Source organism: Gymnodraco acuticeps, unplaced genomic scaffold, assembly GCF_902827175.1.
Source record: "Gymnodraco acuticeps unplaced genomic scaffold, fGymAcu1.1, whole genome shotgun sequence".
NCBI lineage: Eukaryota > Metazoa > Chordata > Actinopteri > Perciformes > Bathydraconidae > Gymnodraco > Gymnodraco acuticeps.
Window position 1 is genome coordinate 84,028 of NW_022989817.1, and position 20,903 is coordinate 104,930.

The following is a 20,903-nucleotide window of genomic DNA, read 5'->3' on the forward strand; positions in this document are numbered from 1 at the left end:
CTGAACACCACTACCTGTACTTGTGATTGAAATGCATGGTTTCTTTAAAAAAAAGAAATGCCTAAATCAGGAGTGGCCAACCCGCGGCTCTCGAGCCGCATGCGGCTCTTCGCCCAGTCTCATGCGGCTCCTCAGTTCATATCGAATTGTAATTGTGTTTTTTTTTTTGCGCATATGTATCCCAGTTCACAAAGGGTTAACAACACACAAGTTCCAGTCCAATCGTTACACAGAGTTTTCAACAAATAAGTGCTTTAGCCAATCAGAATGCAGATCCTGCAGTACTGGAGGCGGGCTTTACTGCACTCGCGATGTGACAGTGAAGGGAGAGATCTGCTTCCGATCGGCAGAAATATAACTCAGATAAAACCGTAATAACTCAATATAATGTTGTCAAATCAAAATGTCCGTGTCCGTGTGTGTCCGTGGATTGGTCAATTTGGACCAAACAGCGGGGGCTTAACGTAACGGCTCCGCGAACGTAACGGCTCCACGGATTGGTCCATTTGGTTCCGGGTAACGCATGACCGTATCACGTCATAGCTCTGGGCGCGGCTACTGGCCATTCCTACGTCAAAGTACCCAGGAAGTAAACAATGGACAATGACTTATCTCCAACGAGGCGTTCTGGGGCAGCACAGACAGGTCTTTCCTGTGTTAGAGTTGTACTCGCTACAGGGTGCACTTTGAGGGTTTTGACTCTGCAGACCGTTTACATGCAGAAAAACCTTCATAACTCACAAGGGGACGGGTAATAACCGGAAAAGCATGACATGGGACCTTTAAATAACGCTAACAACGTTTTATTTATCTGAAGGCTCCTTTGTCAAAATTATTGTTCATTTTTAGATTTTAATTTTGTATGTGTGAGAGATGGAGAGGGGCACACAGAAAGGCTGAGAGCAAAAGAGAGAAGGAGAGAGAGAGGTCGGGGCACATACACCCAGCATGTGTGCCTGTGTGTATGATGTGGCTGTTTGCAGTAACACAGTAAAATGATTGGCTCTTTACCTCTGATTGTTTGGCCACCCCTGGCCTAAATGATCTCGTTAATCGTAGCTAGAATCTGGATTACAGGTATTATCGTGTGATGGCCTGAGAGCTAAATCATGTGTGACAGAAGCTTGCGTCAGTAGAAAATTCCCAAACTTCAGACTAGGAACAAATATAGCAATATACATTTTAAAACAAGTATGATACACTGCACACAATTGGAGTTTGAGTCCCCCCTACTTCTAGTTACTATATAGGACTTGAGAAATAAGGCCACATTGAAAAATAATCAAATATCATGAGGGTCATTACAGCAGATTCTCTTGGGGACCTATCATGCAAAATGCACTTTTTGGTGTCTTTTATACATCAACATGTGTCCTCGGTGTGTCGGGGAACTCACGCAGCGTCAGAAAATAAAACCCTCTCTCTTTTCCTCCGTACCCAAATCTCTAAAAACGGGGAACAACGGAGCTGATCCAGATTTGCGTCCGATATGACGTAATATCTGAAATGTGGACCCACGGCCCAATCAGAAATGTTGCTATCAGAAACAATGCCTGACTGTTTTGGACGTAATATGGTCGGTGTTTACGTTAGCATCGCTAACACTCCGAGCTAACCTGTACTGGAGAGCATGTGTGTGAAGAAGCAGGAAGTAAAAAGGAACTCACCTTGTGGTATAACCGGCAAGAGAGAAAGCCTTTGAGCTCCAAACTGTTTCAGAAATAATCCTTGATAATCCATGATATGGCGTTTCATCACGGCAGCATTTAGTTTAGGCAGTAGCTGCTTTAAATGTGTTGTGTTAGCCTTCATCAGATCTTTTATAGGATATGATCTAAATTGAGGAATATTGTCTCCCCAGACGTGAAGCAGCACATCCCAGATTGGAAAGAGTATCTGATGAAGACGCTGGTGGGGAACCACACATTACCTGTGGACTTCTACCTGAAGGTAAGTCTGAATATACTGAGGCTCATTTTATTATAAGTATAATTAATAGTCTTTATTAAACAAGCACCATGCATAAAAAACAAGAAAAGTGATGATGAAAAAATAAAAAAGGAGGGTCTGAGCTCATGCGGGACCCGGCAGCTACTGTCTAAACTAAATGCTGCGGTGATGAAACGCCATATCATGGATTATCAAGGATCTGAAACAGTTTGGAGCTCAAAGGCTTTCTCTCTTGCCGGTTATACCACAAGGTGAGTTCCTTTTTACTTCCTGCTTCTTCACACACATGCTCTCCAGTAAAGGTTAGCTCTGAGTGTTAGCGATGCTAATGTAAACACGGACCATATTACGTCCAAAACAGTCGGGCATTGTTTCTGATGGCAACGTTTCTGATTGGGCCGTGGGTCCACATTTCAGATATTACGTCCCCTTTCAATTTCTGCCTCATGTTGTTATTGTATTCAAGTTTCTGTGGTTTTAATTTTAACATTTGTTCTTTCTTGTGAATCACTTTGTGGATTCTATTTCTGTGAAAGGTGCTATACTAACTAAACGTATTATTATTATTATTAGTTGGGAGAGAGCATGCGGACCTCCTTCAGAGTCGGGATGCGGGTGGAGGTGGTCGACCCGAAGCATGTGAGTCGGACTCGATTGGCGGCGGTCCACTCGATCAGAGGGGGCCGTCTGCGGCTGGTTTACGAGGACCAGAGCGATGCACCCGAAAACATCGTTGACGACTTCTGGTGCCACCTGGCGAGTGCTCTGCTGCACCAGATCGGCTGGTCCCAGCAGGTCGGACACAACATCAAAGCACCAGGTACGATTACTAATGGGTTAAACTAGTGATTAGGTTAGATTTGCTGCCGATATGAAGTCAAATCGGCGGACCCTCAGAAAGTTGCTATCAGAAACAATGCCCGACGTGTTTTGGATGTAATCTCGTCTTTGTTTACATTAGCAAGCCTCGCTAACACTCAGAGCTAACCTGTACTGGAGAGCACATGTTTAAAAAGCAGGAAATAAAAAAAGGAACTCACCTTGTGATAAACCCGCAAGAGAAAAAGCATTTGAGCTCCATACTGTTTCAGAGATAATCCTTGATGTGGTTTAGAACAGGATGGCGTTTCATCACAGCAGAATTTAACTTTATCTCCAGTAGAATTCTGATCAGGCATTAGCTCCGCCTCCTCTTTTTTTTTTTTAGCTAAGGACCCAGATCAGCCTTTCTCTAACATGCTTAAATAGAGGGGTATGAGGGACGTCTAAAATGCATGATCTGTTTGTTGTACATCATATGTTATTATATATTTGTATATGTCTGAGACCAATAATGTATGGCTAAAAATAGCATGATAGGGGCACTTTAAACTATTAAAAATGCTTATTTTTATTTCAGTAACCACTACGGGACCTGCTTCCAAGTCCTTCAGAGGGAACTATGACAGTTCATTCGTGCTCTTTAAAAAGGTAAGTGTAGACATCCCTCATACCAGTGGCGGATTTAGGATCGTAGGAGATCCGGGGCTTAGCGGGGGGGGGCATAAAGCAGACTCTTCACGCTAACGAAGGATCACTTCTTCTTCAGGGCAGGAAAGGCTAAGCAGTACGCAGGCTACTGTTCCGCAGCTGCTGCCTCTCTGTTGGACTCCAGTACTGCACATTACTCACGAGCAGTGTTGGGCAAGTTATTTTTTTAAAGTAACTAGTAATAGTTATAGTTACTGCTCTCAAAAAAATAACTAGTTACTTTATTAGTTTACTAAATTATAAAAGTAACTAGTAACAAGTTACTTTACTTTAAATATAATAACAATACAAATACAAGTTTTTGTGTTGTTCTGTGGCACAGTAAGAGAAAAGACAACTCCCCATCATTGTAAGGCAGGCAAGGCAAGGCAAGTTTATTTATATAGCACCTTTCAACACAAGGCAATTCAAAGTGCTTTACAAAAAACGAAAGACATTAAGAAAATGGCATTTAAAACCAGTAGCAACTATCATTATGAAATGTCGTGGAACAATAAAACACAAAAGATATGTTTAGACATTTTGACAGGCATCTTTATTGTAGCCTCAACAATCAAGTTCTAAGTAGTGCACCTGTAGTGCAATATGAAATAAAAACAACTACACTCTTTTGGCAGTAACAATTACATAAATAATAAACTGTCAGACTGACACTGAAGACAAACAAGCTATTTTCAGCCTCACAAAAACAAACTAACAGTGAAATAATTTGCCTCACATCTGGCCATTTAGCATAAACAAAATCAATCATGGTGGATAAACTTAAGAAGAGGTGCTTTCAGCCTTATAAGTAATACCTTGAGATGCTTTTCAGTAAGGCTACAATGTCTGTGCAATGCATAACAAGAGTGGTTATATGTCCAAGTTGTTATGCACTGCTGCTCTCGCTGATACTTGCATCTGCCATAGTGTGTGCTGGTGATGAGCGTTGCCATGTGTGTGTGTGTTAGCAAGTGTTTGTGTGTCTGTGTATTTTCCCCATAAGGCAAGACCCGTCCAACTCTGTCTCTGATTGGCTTACCCTGAAATGTTACCCCGCGTTAACCAATCATCACTCCTCTCTGGTCACTTTCACTTTTCCATGGTGCTGTGAGAGGACATCGCTGTATTCGCCTGTAAGCTACATCCGCAGGGAGATTCGGTTCAGTTGGATCACATAATGTAACGCAGTAACGCACCCATTTAAATCACAGTAACTATAACGGCGTTACTGAATGGGAATAGGTAACTAGTAACGTTATTAGTTACCGCAAAAGGTAGTTGCGTTACAGTAACGCGTTAGTTTGTTAGTCCCAACACTGCTCACGAGACGTTTAAAAAAAAAAAATAGCTTAAAGTGAAACATTCGGGGCTTTTCAGAAAACATCCGGGATTGCATGATAGGTCCCCTTTAAGATATGCTGTAAATATGTCTTCACAGTTTTGTATTATATTCAGGAGTTTATAATTGTTTCTGTATTTAGATTTTTTATTTTTTAGATTTTCATTTATTTTATGTTTGAATATATTATTTTTTATTTCTATTAGCCCTTATTTTACATACTTATTGATCTTATTGTGTCTATGTATGCATATTAATTTAAAAACATTTCAACACCAAAGCAAATTCAATGAATATCAAAAGCTACTTAACAATATTCAGGATTTTTTTTGTACTTTTTACGTTGTTTAAAAAAAACATTGACAATAAATCCACACTGGTGGAAAAAAACAGTGAAAAATATCAATATGTTTATTTATGTTTGGAGTATAAGAATAAAACTCTGTATTTGGACCTAATGTATAAGCACTAGTTCAGAACAGTAGCGGTCAAAGTTAAAGGAGACCTATCATGCTATATTTAAATGATATAGTGTATGACCATACCTATATAAGGTTTTATTTTTCAAAATACCAAACGGATCATTTTTTAGCCATGCCTCGTTTCGCTCATTTTCGCTCTATTCCAAGCCTGTCTTTGAAAATTCTGAGCAGCAGCTGACCACGCCCCCCTGCAGAAGAGCGGGGCATGCGCCGGCGAGAGTCACGTTACCATGCTTGCTGTGATTACGTGTGGAATAAACATGTCATCTCAGAGCAATGCATGTGTTCAAGCGTATTATGAATTTGATCCAGAGACTGACCCTGAAGCAGCGGAGGTTTTGGTGGAGGTGGAAACATCTCGGTTGCAGCAGGACGTTTCTGAATGGTTAGTTGACAAGCTGTTGTCCCTATTTATTTTACTCTGTTACGATGCTTGCTACTTATTCCGTTCATATGTTGGCTAATTAGCAAGAATGCAATGTGTACAGTTTGTAACTTATAGTTTGTAACGCAAAAACAGCAATACATATTTATAAAGGGAGACATTCATATTTTCAGCATATATACAATGGCCTCATTGCGTTTATTAATAGTTTACAGTCCTTTTCTTCCAACATCGTGCAACAACCGTTGGAAAGTTCAATAACTTAGGGTGATAAAAAGTATAACTCCAACAACACCTCAGTTGTCAGCAGTGTGTGTAGTTTCATGTGTTTTTAAAAGCTCAGTTATTGACTTCTTTCTACAGGTGTACATGTGCAAATTGCGCCACGATGCCTTCTGAACCGGAGAATGTGTGCTGCATGGAGATACCACAGGTAACATTTTTGATAGCTTCACTAAGTTGTCTGTTTAGAGAATACATTTTTAACATGTCATTCAATATATCTTTATCACACTAGGTGTCAAGACGGATGCAGGAACTTGAAGACTCTGTTAACTGTATGGTGGACCATCCTGGATTGGAGCCTGTGTGCCTGAATGTTTTCTCTCTGCAGAATGCATTGAATATTTACAGAGCTGAACATGGTGGACTACAGTTGAGGCAAATAGAGCAGTGAGTGGTTTGTTTCTTTTGACTGAAATTGTAAAACGAATGCTAATATTGTTCATGGAAATAAATACTGGTGTATATGGCTTTATGCAATCTTTCATTGTACATGTACTATTATATATATATATATATTATTACACAGCAATGGCATAACACACCCAAGTGTACGACAAAAAAAGTCCACACACAACCTTATGCTTTTGAAATCAGAATATTCTTTACCCATCCAAACATGAATAATCACGACACATTTGATATCAACTCTGAACTTTATTGTCAAAATGAACGGTTCTTTGAACCCATAAAAAAAAACTAAATGTACTTGTATTATATATAAATGACACTAAATATATTTTTTAATGATTTCAGGCGTCACAGGTATCTAGCCTACAGAAGCTTTGTGAGCTGGTGCTGGGGCTTCCTTGGACGCAGGATCAGAGTGGTGATTCCGGCCTGCGTTGTCCTCAGGATTCGCAGAGAGTTTCCTGATCCGCGAAATATCTATGTTGGGTTCAGACAGCAGCCAAATTGAACCGAGTAGCATACCCGGAGATGACCTCCTCCCTGTCAGGTCGCTCATATTGGGAACACAGGTCCTCTCGGATGGGTATCTTCAGAAGCTCCTGTGTGAATGGTGCAGGGTCCACAAAGACTTGGTCGAAGATGAGGTCCATCAAGTTGGCCACGTAGCCTGTGCAATGTTCAAAAAAGCACAACAAAAAATGTGGTTTACATTAGTATATGCATGTACAAAACTGAAAGTTCTTTTTAATTTATTTATTTTATATTTGTAAATAGTTGTATAATAAATATTTTAAACACTTACGGAATGTGGGGTCAGTCTTTACTGGTTTTGCTCTGCATTCTCCCTTCCTGGGCTTTGGGAACTGCAGTTTATACAGAGGCTTTCCAGTGGATGTAGTGGCTTGTGCACGCTCAGCGTTTTCATTGTAGTGCAGGGCTGCCAGGTACAGTCTTTCATTTCCGCCATGAGTAAAAAAAAAATGTAAATAATAGCAAAGGATGTACAAATTGTCACTAATTAGTAAGTAACTATGGTTTATTTTACCTGCACAACATTCCAAGAAATGGAAACACAACATTCTTTAGAGCAAAGCGCAGGATGACGGCATGGAATGACTCCAAAGATGAAGTCTGGTGGTGTGGGCTGAGTTTGGCCACAGCTTTCAAAATCCTCTTGGTTGAGAGAATTGTCTCCAGCTTGTGAAAGGCCGGCGTTCCTAAGAATTTGAAAATCAAAGTCATATTTGAATTGTCATGCTTTATAGATTGTGTCTGACAACATCCTGTATTCAATAGTTGTCCCTTACAAATATTTATAGAGGAGTAATGTAATATGGTTTATGAACAACATACCTGCAGCCATCCATTGGTATTGCGCAATGCGCAGTGGATGAAGGCACTTGGGGAACAGGGGGTCATCATGAGAGTGGATATCCTGCACGTGGTTCAGGATGGAAGTCCATTTGGCCACTCTCTCAGGCCCGGTGGTGGAGGTTGCTGCAGTCCAGTATATGTGGTTTCTTATACTCTTCACCCACCCTCGAAGTTTTTCGCAGTCCTTCTTTTTTGCAGCCTTCTCCAGTTGCTTAGAAATCCCTAATAAATACATTTAACATGTAGTTAATATACATACAAGTTTACTCAAAATATTATTATACTAATGTGATTGTAGGAAGCCGGGTTTGTGTCTAAATAAAATAATGATTGTATTTACAATCGATTTATTTACATGGAAATTAATATAAAGAAAAATACCTTTTTCTATGTGCCACACATCAAAGAATTGGGTGATGCTGCTTTCCCTTAGGAATTTCTGAATTTGCAGATGTCTGTCCGTGACAATACAGTCCAGAGTCACACCACGTTCCTTTAACAACTCCAGACTCCTTTTCAGGCCCTCTAACTCCATGTGGTAGCTTCCACCAACCTCATTGCTCTGTTATGACACATACAAATAACCATTGATACACACATTTTAAATATAACATGCAAACAGTGTTAAAGAAAAAAACATTGATATTTCATTTCACCCCACTTACCTGAACCAACTGGAGGTCAATGACTTTGTTGTTCTTCAGGTCCATCATAGTGTAGCTTCCGAACTTTGCATAGTGGCCTGTGAAAATATGTTTTACAGTAATTACTTTTCTCTGCGGATGGTGAATTTGTATTTTTGCTTGTAGTGTTTAGCATATGTTTTTCAGGAACCATTAATTGAACAAATCACACATAGTGAAACCCCTTTCTGAAATGTAAAATGTGAATTATATAAAAAATACATACCTGGGGAGTCAGCCCTCATATCACCACCAACTATCACTTTCTCCTCTGCATGGAGCTTCTGTAGCATGCCTTCCTGTGATTTTTGCCAGTAAGAAACAATCGCTGGCTCAATGAACATCCTGGCATGCCTTCGGAAGGTGTTGTATTTGCATAGCTGCATATTCATTGCTTTGAAGACCTAATGGTTGAAAGAAAACCGCAAGAATACATTTTAATCTCAAAGATCACCTGTAGATGTGTCAATGAGGAGAACCTGGAAAGTGCAAATGAGCTGCCCTTTTTTTAAACAGGGAAAGAGCTGAAGATGTCATTAGGGGTGCTTACTCTACAGTGCCCCTTTCACATCTCTTCTCTTTCTCCACACCACCCTCCCAAAAGATCTTTACATATTAGCATGGGTCGTTACCTAACAGTGCCCTATTCCCACCTTTTCTCACTCTTGTTATTGTTACCTTGTCCTATCTTATTCAACAACAACATTTGCATTTTCAAACATTGGCAAAACAATCTTCTGCAGTTAATTTACCTTTGAAAGTTTGTAGAAAGATGCTCCGTTGACATATGTTGCAACTGATAGCTGCAGGTTTCCAACTGGAGTACTCCCAAGAACAGGCTGGCTATTCCAGTTTCTTGTAAACTGACAATGGGGGCACAGCTGCTGCACTGATATGAATGTACCGATCCTTCTGGTTTGTACATCACACACACGCTTGCACACAGGACATGATTCAAAAAGCTCCATGAGGCAGGTCTCATACACGATGTATGTGTTGATCGTCTGGGGGGGGTTTTGTTCTTGACCACTAAAACAAAAAAATAGAAGTTAATATCCATCACACAGATTGTTGCTTTAGAGATCTTTGGTGTTTCCCTATTATCAATGTTTGAATTATATACAGCAAAAAATACAATACATAGACAAACTCACACATAGTGATATTTCAGTAACTTACGACATGGCTGTTGTTTCTGTAGCATTTGTTATGGATTCTGCTGGATCATAAGTTGCATCCTGGCCTTCGGAAAACACCAAAGAAGAGCTTCCCTCAAATGGATCTTCGTATTCCTCTTCAAGATCCACACGGGGCCTCTTTGGTGGTCTCTTTAAGGGGGTGGATGTACGCTTCTGCAGGGAATTTTAGCCTGGACAGCTGTAACATAATTGTATTTGACATTAAAAACAAAACAAAAGATAAAACAAAAATATTTTACAACAATTAGAAGCACACAAATTAAAGGCTACAACATCAGAATGTCAAGATGTATCCAAAGAACATTTGAAAAACGTGCTTCTAACCTGTACTTCGATGTGAACCAAGAGTCCTCGAGGATAGCTGTGTACGAACAGTACGGTACTTGGGTGGGTCAGTCTGACATGCAGAATCTGTCATCACAGGTAATCTGCTGGTAGCATGTGAGGTGCTGGCCTGTAAAGAAGAAAACAAAATCATCTCAATTTAGTATTCAGGATGAGAAAATACTATTTGGATAAATATCGTCTGAAATCCCAAAAGATGGGGGCTAAAACTCTCTATTTAGCAAAGCTCTTTGCTTAGCCTTTTCCAATCTGAGTTAGTTTTGAACCGTAACGTGCATGCTGTGTTTCTGACTCAATACAGATGATGTGTTGGAGAGGGGCTGAGCTCAGTAGACTGACTGTAATGAGTGCTAGCCACTAATTAGCCTGTTGCTAGGTAAGGCCTCGTCAACAACAACAGACCAACGGGGCTTTAGTTCTGTTTTACTCATGGTGTGTGTCCCCCCTCACATACATACACACAGTGTTGTATCCTAACACATCCCCATTTATATTCATGTGCGCAAACAAGTAAACACACAAAAGCTTTTACATATAACGCTGGAAAAAACGGCACTTACCTACAGAAGATTACGTTTGTTATTATAACTTACTCAATATGATTTTAGAGGATACAAAATACTAATAAATAGAAGAATAAATACTTGTGTTATCGGCTAGGGCGTGGCTTTACAGCCTTCACACAGATCGCCATTACGGCAGTATGTCTGAACATGTTAGCAAATGCCTGATAATTAAAATAAAAGACAAAGCAAAGACTGCGGAGCGTACAATATAAAAGGTTATAAAAACATATAAACACCTAACCGATTACTATTTGGGTTTGAGGCGACATTGATACGGCGAAGCTACATGCTACATACTACAAGCTAGAGATGGCTTTATCAGGAAAAACACCTCTAAATAAAAACTTACAGCTTCAAAATTGGATGTGTCCTCACTGGCCTGCTCCCGGATGGTTGGTATTGATCCCGGGTTTAGCATTAGCTTGGAGGCATATCCGTGTTGGACTTGAGAGAAGTTCATAAACATGTCCGTGGTAAAATGTTTGGAACACACAAACAGAAATCTGCCGTGGTCTTCTGGCACATGTCCCTTGAAAATGAAGTCTAGCCACAGATTATTTTCTTTTTCCACTGATGGCATTGCATGCAGTCCCCCTTCTCGAGTCTTGCAGCCAACAACAGCACAAAGTTTAACTCGCTTAGACATCCTGGCAAGAGCAGACAAAAACACAGATGTGACTGGAGTTGATTTAGCCTGCCGATAGCCTATATGCGAATGAGAGGTTTGGCAATGCACGTGGCCGTGGCTCATTCCCCTGATAGGTGGAGAGTTGACCAATACGCGGAGCACGTCTCTTTGTGACGTAGGAAAGTGTTGAAATCTGGATCCGTTTTTTTCAGATCCGTTTCAGCCCCTTTTTTTTAGAGATTTGGCGAAGGAGGAAAATAGAGAGGGTTGTGTTTTCTGACACTTGGTGAGTTCCCTGGAACACCGGGGACACATATTCATGTATAAAAGACGTCCAAAGGTGCATTTTGCATGATAGGTCCCCTTTAAAAGAGTACTTTTTTTTGATGATACACTAATCTGCCCTCACTATAGAAAGTCACGTCTACATGAACCTGCTTTAACTCAACTCTCTCTCTCTTGTCTGCAGCCGAGGTTTGTCTACATGGAGGGATGTTACTTTGAGGAGGGGATGAAGCTGGAGGCCATCGATCCGCTCAACCTGGGCAGCATCTGTGTGGCCACCATTCAGAAGGTAAGACTCCTTTATTTGTTATATCTATGTCTGTGTTTGCCTGATCTGGATTTAGAAATCATCAGACAGTCTAGAGCAGGGGGGTCAAACTCAAATACACAGTGGGCCAAAATAAAAAAATGGGTGCTAGTCGAGGGCCGGACTGGTTCAATATTTATTGCTGAACTTATTGAAATGAACTTATTGCACATATTAAACCTGGAACTAACAAAGCTTAAATTATTGCCTATAAAAACAACATTAAACATTAAATAATCAGTTGCATTCATTTCTTATGGCTCTATCTGCAGCTTTTCCAGAGTCATTGCTTATGATTACATTTTCCCACAGGCCAACAACAGCTTCAACAAAACTATTCCCCTCAAAGAGAAAACCAAACATGCCCTGTTGTCCTGAGAGAAAGTGCAGAAGGAAACATCCATTAAACTCAGTGTGCTGCTCTGTGATGCTAGTTCAGATACTTGGCATCTCATCTTGGGTGCAAGGTCATCAATGTTTGGGCTCTGAGCTGAGGAGACCCTCAGGGTGGAGTGAAGGTGTGCGTGCAATATACCGGCGGGCCAGATCTAATAGTGATTAGAAATGATCCTGCGGGCCGAAATTAAATCCACCAAGGGCCTGATTTGGCCCCCGGGCCTTGAGTTTGACTCATGTGGTTTAGACGTATGAATCAGGGGGTTATGAATTGAAGCACCAAAAAATGTCAACATGAAAAACCTATTTTTAATTTTCATTGACTTGCATTTTTAAGCTCAATTGGTCCCGATTGTGAATCATTAATCCTGGTTTATTTTTCATTTGGATTTATATTCAGAAATGTCACCCTACAAATGCTTAAAAGCTTATTTTTGTTTGATTTGTATTTATTTACAATTTGTAACTTTTTTAAACTTATATAAAAAGTACATTTCTTTATATATTTTTCCACTTTTACTTGTAACCAACACTAATCCTGATCATACTGTAAAATATTCATGATTTTGTACACTTTTAATGCCATTTTATTTTAGTTAACACCACTGTAAGCATGTGTTTTTCCCATGAGAAAAGGGCTACATCTGAAAGGACTGTGAAAAAAAACCGTATGCTTTCAATGGAAACAAATATCTGTATTTTTGGCTTCTCAATTTATTAAAGAGCTTAGGTTGAACTCACACCCTTTCCCAAAGTATATCTTATACCTCATTCACACCAACGGTGTTTCAAGGCCGGTTCGGAGCTGGAGCTTGAAAAACACCGGGTTTTCCTGTTCACACCGCAGCGGAGCAGCCTCTTAGCTCCGGAATCCGGTTCGTTTCAAGCACCAAAAAATTGTCCGGCTAGAGCAAAAGCACCGCATACGTCACGCTAACGTCGAGGCGGGGGCGGGATCAACTCCTGAACAACAACAAAAAGCCCGCGTTTTATCCAGTTTGTACACAACGATGGAGAAACTTAACAAGCAGCAGTGGTCCACTGAAGAGACCAGCTACCTACTGGGAATCTGGTCTACCGAAGAGGTACAGAGGAAGCTGGAGCACAATCGGCCATTGTTGTTTTTGTCGGTGTGAGCTGTGAGGGGTTTCCGCGCGGTTTGGCTTTATGAAGCAGGCACGCAAACGGTTACGTCATGACGCAAACGATGACGCAATGACGCAGCACCAGTCGGACTCTGGGCAGTGTGAAAAGAGCCAGAGCTAAACCGAAGAACCGGTTCTGAACCTGAAAAGCTCTAGCACAGAGCTTGAACCGGAGTTGCGTTGGTGTGAATGAGGTACTAGACATTAACACTTCCTGTATTGTTGTCCTTCATCCATCTCTCCTCTGTTCTCCAGGTGCTGTTAGACGGTTACCTGATGGTCGGGATCGATGGCGTCTCGTCTAACGGCTACGACTGGTTCTGTTACCACGCCTCGTCTCACGCCATCCTTCCTGTTGACTTCTGCAAGAAGAACAACATCCCTCTCACGGTGCCTCCAGGTAAATACAAACCACAGCTTTCATACAGTGGTCCTATTTTTTACATAGAAACCACAACGATTGGTTAACTCAATAAATACATCATTTTCTTCCTGATTTCTCTCTCTTGGCAGATTATGACTCTCAGATCTTCACCTGGGAGGAATACCTGATGGACACCAACTCTAAATCTGTACCGCCACGACTGTTTAACGCCGTAAGACAGGAAGTCCAAAGTGTTGCATTTGTCGCTGTGCTCTCTCTTTAGAATCATTCTGAAACAGTTTCTGTCCCTCAGAACATTTTAAAGGTCACCTATTATGCAAAATCCACTTGTTCTACATCAACATGTGTCCCCTCTTCTTCATGTCTCTTCTACATCAACATGTGTCCCCTCTTCTTCATGTCTCTTCTACATCAACATGTGTCCCCTCTTCTTCATGTCTCTTCTACATCAACATGTGTCCCTCTTCTCATGTCTCTTCTACATCAACATGTGTCCCCTCTTCTTCATGTCTCTTCTACATCAACATGTGTCCCCTCTTCTTCATGTCTCTTCTACATCAACATGTGTCCTCTCTTCTTCATGTCTCTTCTACATCAACATGTGTCCCCTCTTCTTTCATGTCTCTTCTACATCAACATGTGTCCCCTCTGTGTAAATAGACTCTGAAAGTTTCAGGAACAAAGATTCTCTCTCTTTTTGATCCATTTCTATAAAAACCTGTCTGAAAATGAGCTGATCAGATTTTGGACACTTTATGATGTCATAACGATGTGTTGGCTTGTGTAACCATTAGCCAATCAGCAACCAAGGTAACCCCCCCGCCCCCTTATCACCTGAATCTCCTCCTAGAGCACCATTGTGTTCTTTGTAACCAAATGTCTCTCAGAGGGGCGCGGGGAGGGGCTCCTTATTTTCATCTAAAGTAACAGACAGAGAATCAGCACTTTGGAAACAGGGCTGAAACAGAGGGGATTATGGGTAATGCTGCAAGGATCTGTTTGGTGTTTCAACCAATCAGAGACAGGTTCTGTATATATCTGAGACCTATAATCTATTGATGAGTTTAATAGGGGACCTTTTAAATATGCTGTGAAACATCCTCAAACTACACATGAATCCCCTTTTTCCCCCAGGACTTCCCGGGTCACGGCTTCTCCCCCGACATGAAGCTGGAGGCGGTGGATCTGATGGAGCCGCGGCTGCTCTGCGTGGCGACGGTGAAGCGCTGCGTCGGACGCCTGCTGCTCATACACTTCGACGGCTGGGAGGACGAGTTCGACCAGTGGTTCGACCACCAGTCGCCCGACATCTACCCGGTAGGCTGGTGCGACCTCATGGACTATCCCCTGCAGCCGCCCCCAGGACTCGGTAAACACTCATTTAAAGATCACTGTAGCATGTTGTGGAGAAAATAAAAGTTTTCTTTAAGAATCTAAGGAAAGCTGTTTTTCAAGAGGCATTTTGATTCTGATTGAACTGTTATTAAGAAAATGTAGAAAGAAAGAAAGACAGGATATCTTCCAGTATTATGGTTGGAGGTTTAACTGGTGAATTATGTCTGTGTGGATGTTTTCTCTTAAGGCCCGTGCCGACACCTTCCGCCCCCGATTCAACATCTTGAATGTCAACATGTTGAATCGGGAGGCTGTCGGCAAAATAAATCACTCTGATTGGCTGTTCAGCTTAGCGAATCAGTGCATGAGAAGCGAAACGGAAGTGAAGAAGGCACACACAGACGTCTATTATTTTTCATTTTCCAGTACCGCACTAAACATGTTTTTGATTATAAGTCGTTATGTGAAACCGTCTGTGATGGACGAGAGTGAAAATGGAACGCACGCTATTTGTTGTTTGTATATATCACGCAGTCTGTCTTCCGGTTGTTGCCTCTTTTAAATGACGAATACACACTACCGCCGCCTGCTGGTAAGGAGAGTTATTGCCACTCATGCATGCGCAGTGCGTACGTGCTACTTGGCCGTCGGCTGAAGTCCTTGCGGTGTGTTCCAGTGCGACTGTTGGCCAAGACGCAGGAGACGTGAGGCGACACATCAATCGGGTCCGTCGGGACGTGTTCTTTGATGTCAGCTTGGTGCGTCAGGGCCTTTAGATGTTTGATATAAATGACACGTTTTTCTTCTGTTTACAGTTCTATACGACCCTGCGGCACAGAACAAGAAACAAAAGGGGAAAAGAAGTATGTTTAATCAGAAATGTACATGGACTCGTGTTTTCCCATCATATTTTGTGTTTTTTTTTTTATCGGATTGTTATATAACTTTTCTTTTTTCATTAGGAAAGAGGAATGGGAAGAAGAGGGTCTCTCAGGAACTCACTGAAGCTGAAGAAGACGATGTTCAGCATCCGGACGACGTCTCCACCGACACTCCTCCAGAGCCGGAAAACCTCCGTCTTCCTCCCAAAGTTCCTCTCGTCCTGCCCAAAACTGAGCCGGAGGAGCGGGACAGTAAGTGGACTCTGACTCATTTCTCTGACGTCATTTTGGTCATTTTCCAGAGGTGGAAGAAGTGCTCAGATACTTTACTTGAGTAAAAGTACAAATACCTTGTGTCAAAATACTTCATTACAACTAAAGTCCTGCTTTCAAAATCTTACTTAAGTAAAGTACAAAAGTGTAATCAGCAAAATGTACTTCAAGTATAATAAGTCAAAGTAAAAATTGCCTTTTTGTGTGTATATAAATATATTCAGACTTGGGATGTAACTAAGTACATTTACTCAAGTACTGTACTTAAGTTAAACATTGAGGTAATTGTGTATTTTACTTGAGTATTTTCTCCTTTAGCTACCCTATACTTTTACTCATATACATATATAAAGAACTAATACATTACTATATTTTATTATAGGTTAAAGGGATAGTGGAAATCCGCGAATTTTGGGTTTAACTTATGTATTTTTATTAAAAATAAGCATAATAAACAATTTTTTTTAATTTCATGCGCCTAGTTTCATTTTATTTTCAATTTTACTGCGCCCTCTCAATGAAACGAAATACTTCGGGAATCGTCGGGAATCTTCGGGTGATGACGAGAGCATAGGAAGACGGGCACAAACAATGGCGGACATTCAATAGCATTTGCATGTGAATAGCCGACCTTTATTATGGTGAATAGATGTGTCAATACTTTATACCGAGTATATTGCCATAAATATGATGATTGATTATCAGTAAAAAATTCTACGTGACACAAAGACATTGGATTAACCTTGAGATGCGTTTTTATTCCGTTGAACACAACTTTTGATCACAAATCAAAAAAAGTAAGACATAATTATTGTAATATTTTTGGAACCGGATGTTGTTTACTTTCTCTTTTCTGGCTGATAGCTCCAGGAATTCGAGGTCTTACAGTGATGACATTACATCTGTGGAGTCTCAGCTTTAAATCGTATATCTTGTTTGTGCAGTTAAGATAGTAATAAGGGCATTTCTACCGTGTGTTGTGTGTAAAAAAGCGTTAGCATTAGTTAGCATTGTTTCGCTCAATGCTAATTCAAAGGCTTGGTATTACTCTTGTGTTTTTTCTAGCTAACAATTGTTCTTATTGTCAGTTAGCGGAGTTTCTTACCTTTAAAAGGGTATGAAACATTAATAGTTTCATAAATGTTAAGAAGCCCTGAGACATGTGAGAGAAAAAAAAACGGTGGGAGGGGTCCACTGGGGGGACCTTCGGGCTTAACTGGTTAACAATGATTAATATTTGTAAAGGCTACAGGTGATCTTAAGATGCGTGAGCTATGCTTAGGGACCTACCAGTCAAGATTATTTGTGCGTAGGGGTGCATCATCTGGCGCCTGGTCCTGGTCATCCTCGCCATTGCCCATGCCGTGAACCATCACCTCGGGCTCGAACAAATAAGGACGTAATGGTCCATCGTCTGGCTCAATATTGTCACCATCGTCGCTTACTGAACCGGATTCAGATTCAGTTCCTAAAACGACATTTTCGTAGGAAAGCCGAGAGGATGTTTCTGACTCGCTATCATCACTGGATACCTCGTACAATCCTTCTTCTTTGTCTGGTATATTTGCCCTTCCACGTTCATTCTGCATAGACGCCATGGTTTGTTATCGTATCGTCTTCCTAAGTTTTCGTCACTTCCGGTTTGGCTGAGTCGAACATTTCGTTTCTAAAAAACTTCGGGGAAGCTGCAATAAAGTGCTTCTAACATGCGTAAGGCAATTATTATATATTTTTTAATCAGGTGTGATTGTTTTGGTACGTAATTATGCTTGTATATAAGTTAAAACGAAACTATTTGAGGTTCCATTTCCACTATCCCTTTAAGCTAACTAGTAGTATATAAAATAATACCAAATAAACTTGACTTCTTCCAAGTGCAACATTGAAGTTATGAACACATTAATGCATCAATAATACAATAATTTAAAATACATGGTGCTTAAATGGGCCATTCTGCATGAAGACAACTTTTACTTTTGTTACTGAAAGTATATTTGTATGCATTTACTTTTACTTAAAGGTGGGGTAGGTAATTCACTTCAGAAACACTTTCCATGGAATGCTCTTAACATCCCGATAGCAATGAATATCTTAAATGCTTTGACAATAAATCCATAAAGAAATGTCATCTGTGGAAGCCGTGGCGCTGTAAAAAGCACGACCAATCATCTGAGCCGGCTAAAGTAACTGGATGGCCTACCTGCCTGTCAGCCTTCCATCTGGGCACAAACTTATCTCGTGCCCTCATTGGTCATGTGCGCGTTCGTGTGTGTTGGAGGAGGGGCTCTGTGAGGAAGTCTGAAGGAAGGGGCAGATTTGTTTCTGGCTGCGTACTTTCAAATTCTAGCGCACTCGAGCTGGTTTCTCCATTCTTATATACCTTTAAGTTACTTGTAGCTGAATATTTTTACACTCTAGTATTTCGTGTAGTAGGAGTACTTCTTCCATCACTGATTATATTTATATGTGACATTTCTAGATGCATCAAGTAGCATTTTACTGTTGAAGACAAACACATTCCTGATTGACTTTTTACGTAAAATATTTCACTAATCTGACTCTTTGGTGACTTAAAGAGTTCGTCCACTAGTTTATTTTTTAGAGAATAGTTTTTAAGTAGCTAAAGCTTTAGATGGAGTAGAAGTGTAAAGAAGCATAAAATGGAAAGTACCTCAAATTGCACTTGAGTAAATGTACTTCCCACCTCTGTCATTTGCTGACATATTTCTGTCTCTATAGTCTCTGCGGTGCAGGTGAAAGTGGAGGAGGTGGAGGAGGAGATGGAGACTCCTAAAGCGACTCTGGATAGAATCAAAAAGGAGTTGGGTGGAGAGAGAAAGTCGGGACAGCAACAGGAAACAGAGGCGAGCAGCATGGAAGAAACATCGCATGAAACTACAACAGGAAGAAGTGAAGAGTTTGGATCATTTGGAGAGAGCTTCAGTGGGGAAAGCAACATGGAGGAAGAGAGCAACATGGAGGAAGAGAGCAACACGGAGCAGGACACAACGGGAGAGGCTGCAGGGATGGAGACATGAGATGCTTGAAGAAGGTGGACGAGAGAAGGCTATTTTATGGAGTGAAAAAGACGATTAAGTTGAAGAAAAACTGGCAAAACGAGACTCGAGGAAATGTAAAACCAATAGAGAGCCAATGCTACTCTGACTCTCGTAAGATTGAAAGTTGTTAAAGGGATGGTTGGATGTTTCAAAGTGGGGTTATATGATCTACCTATCCATGGTCGGTGTATTACCAACAGAAGGACCAGCAGGAAGATAAGAGTCGTACTTAAGACCCCTAAAACATCATTATCTGTTAAGGATAATGCTATATTTTGAGTATTTTCACCACTTTTCCTTGCCGTCAATAGTCCTTTTTTCCTACAGGGAATTGAACCCGTTTAATTTGCTCAGACTCCATTAACAATAACACTTCTTTACCTCTTGAAACACAGGATTTGCTGCTTCGATCTGTTTGCTTTTGTGTTATTGTGTCGATTCTTTAACACTTTAAAACCCCAAAAAGTCACACAATAACACAAAGAAACTAACAATACTGGACTCCAAAACTACCAAAAAAACCTCAAATATGAAGATATTATTGAATGGGAAGATATTAACAATAAAAAGTATTAAAAACTTGATTTGATTTCACGATAATCTTGGGGGTCATACCTTAAATACTTCACATAGAGCTGCAACGATTAGTCCACTGGGTCAATGGACAGAAAGCTAGATATAATGTGTTTTGTCTCTCGAATACATATCCTGCTTTTTTCTGATATGACATTAAAGTGACTGTTTGGTGTTAGGGATTGACAAACAACACTTTAACAGACATCACCTTGGATTTTGAGAAGCTAAGATGGACATTTTTCACTTTTTTTCTGACATTTTATTGACAAAATCAGCGAATTGAGAAAGTGTGCAGGTTAATTGATAACGGAAATGGTTGTGAGATGCCTACCATACTTTATATATGTTAAAAACACGACTTTCAGAAAGACCCGCTTTGCCAAAACTACCTCACTTTCTCCATGTTAGCATATTTGACTACACAATAACATTTAACATATGATTTACAAGCTGTAAACATGAATCTGAAGATCATTAGTTCACATAGACACATGGTTTATTTTTGTCCTGTTTTATTCACAGAGGTGTTTTTTCTGTTCGTTGTAAATATAGAATAATTGATTATAAAGGAAAATGTTCTTTGGTTTGGATGCTTGTAGTTCTGTTCATTCTGCAGGTGTGTATAGTGGTTAAGGAAAACGATGTTTCTCATTCACTTGACTTGCCTTAAAGATGTTAAAACCTTGTATTAAAGGTCCCATGTCATGGCCATTTCTACTGATCATGATTCCATTGTTGAGGTCTACTAGAATACATTTAAATTATGCAATTTTCCAAACTCACATTGGTTTCTCACAGCATCTCTGTATAGTATGTGTATTCACTCTCTGTCCTAAACGGCTTGTTGGAGCTCCTGCCCCCCCCCCGTGAGCCCAGAGTGCTCTGATTGGTCGGGACGTTGCGATGCTCGTTGCTGCGAGGAGCGGACAGGTTTCCGGGTCGGCGATACAGCGAGACACAGCGAAACTCATCCTGAGCACACAAACACTCACAGCTGAAGTAAAAACAATAAGTGTGGCTTGATATTGAGTGCGAAAAAATACACGACCCACCGTCCGGGACGTGTTATTTACAATATCGGACAAGTAGATCTTTCAAGTGACGT

At 40.6% G+C, this 20,903-nt stretch overlaps 1 protein-coding gene across 3 annotated transcripts in view; it reads left to right on the forward strand.

Moving 5' to 3' along the window:
- The window catches only part of l3mbtl2 (L3MBTL histone methyl-lysine binding protein 2), a 47,840-nt gene extending 27,331 nt beyond the window's left edge, over positions 1-20,509 (forward strand). For all 3 annotated transcript variants that reach the window (XM_034232523.1, XM_034232536.1, XM_034232529.1), the window contains 10 exons: positions 1,862-1,950; positions 2,524-2,770; positions 3,350-3,420; positions 11,626-11,730; positions 13,545-13,689; positions 13,803-13,885; positions 14,809-15,043; positions 15,825-15,872; positions 15,972-16,142; positions 18,903-20,509. In XM_034232523.1, the coding sequence (XP_034088414.1) occupies positions 1,862-1,950; positions 2,524-2,770; positions 3,350-3,420; positions 11,626-11,730; positions 13,545-13,689; positions 13,803-13,885; positions 14,809-15,043; positions 15,825-15,872; positions 15,972-16,142; positions 18,903-19,201 (1,493 nt within the window). In that variant the 3' untranslated portion in view covers positions 19,202-20,509. The remainder of the gene's footprint in view (positions 1-1,861; positions 1,951-2,523; positions 2,771-3,349; positions 3,421-11,625; positions 11,731-13,544; positions 13,690-13,802; positions 13,886-14,808; positions 15,044-15,824; positions 15,873-15,971; positions 16,143-18,902) is intronic.
- Positions 20,510-20,903: the final 394 nt, after the last annotated feature.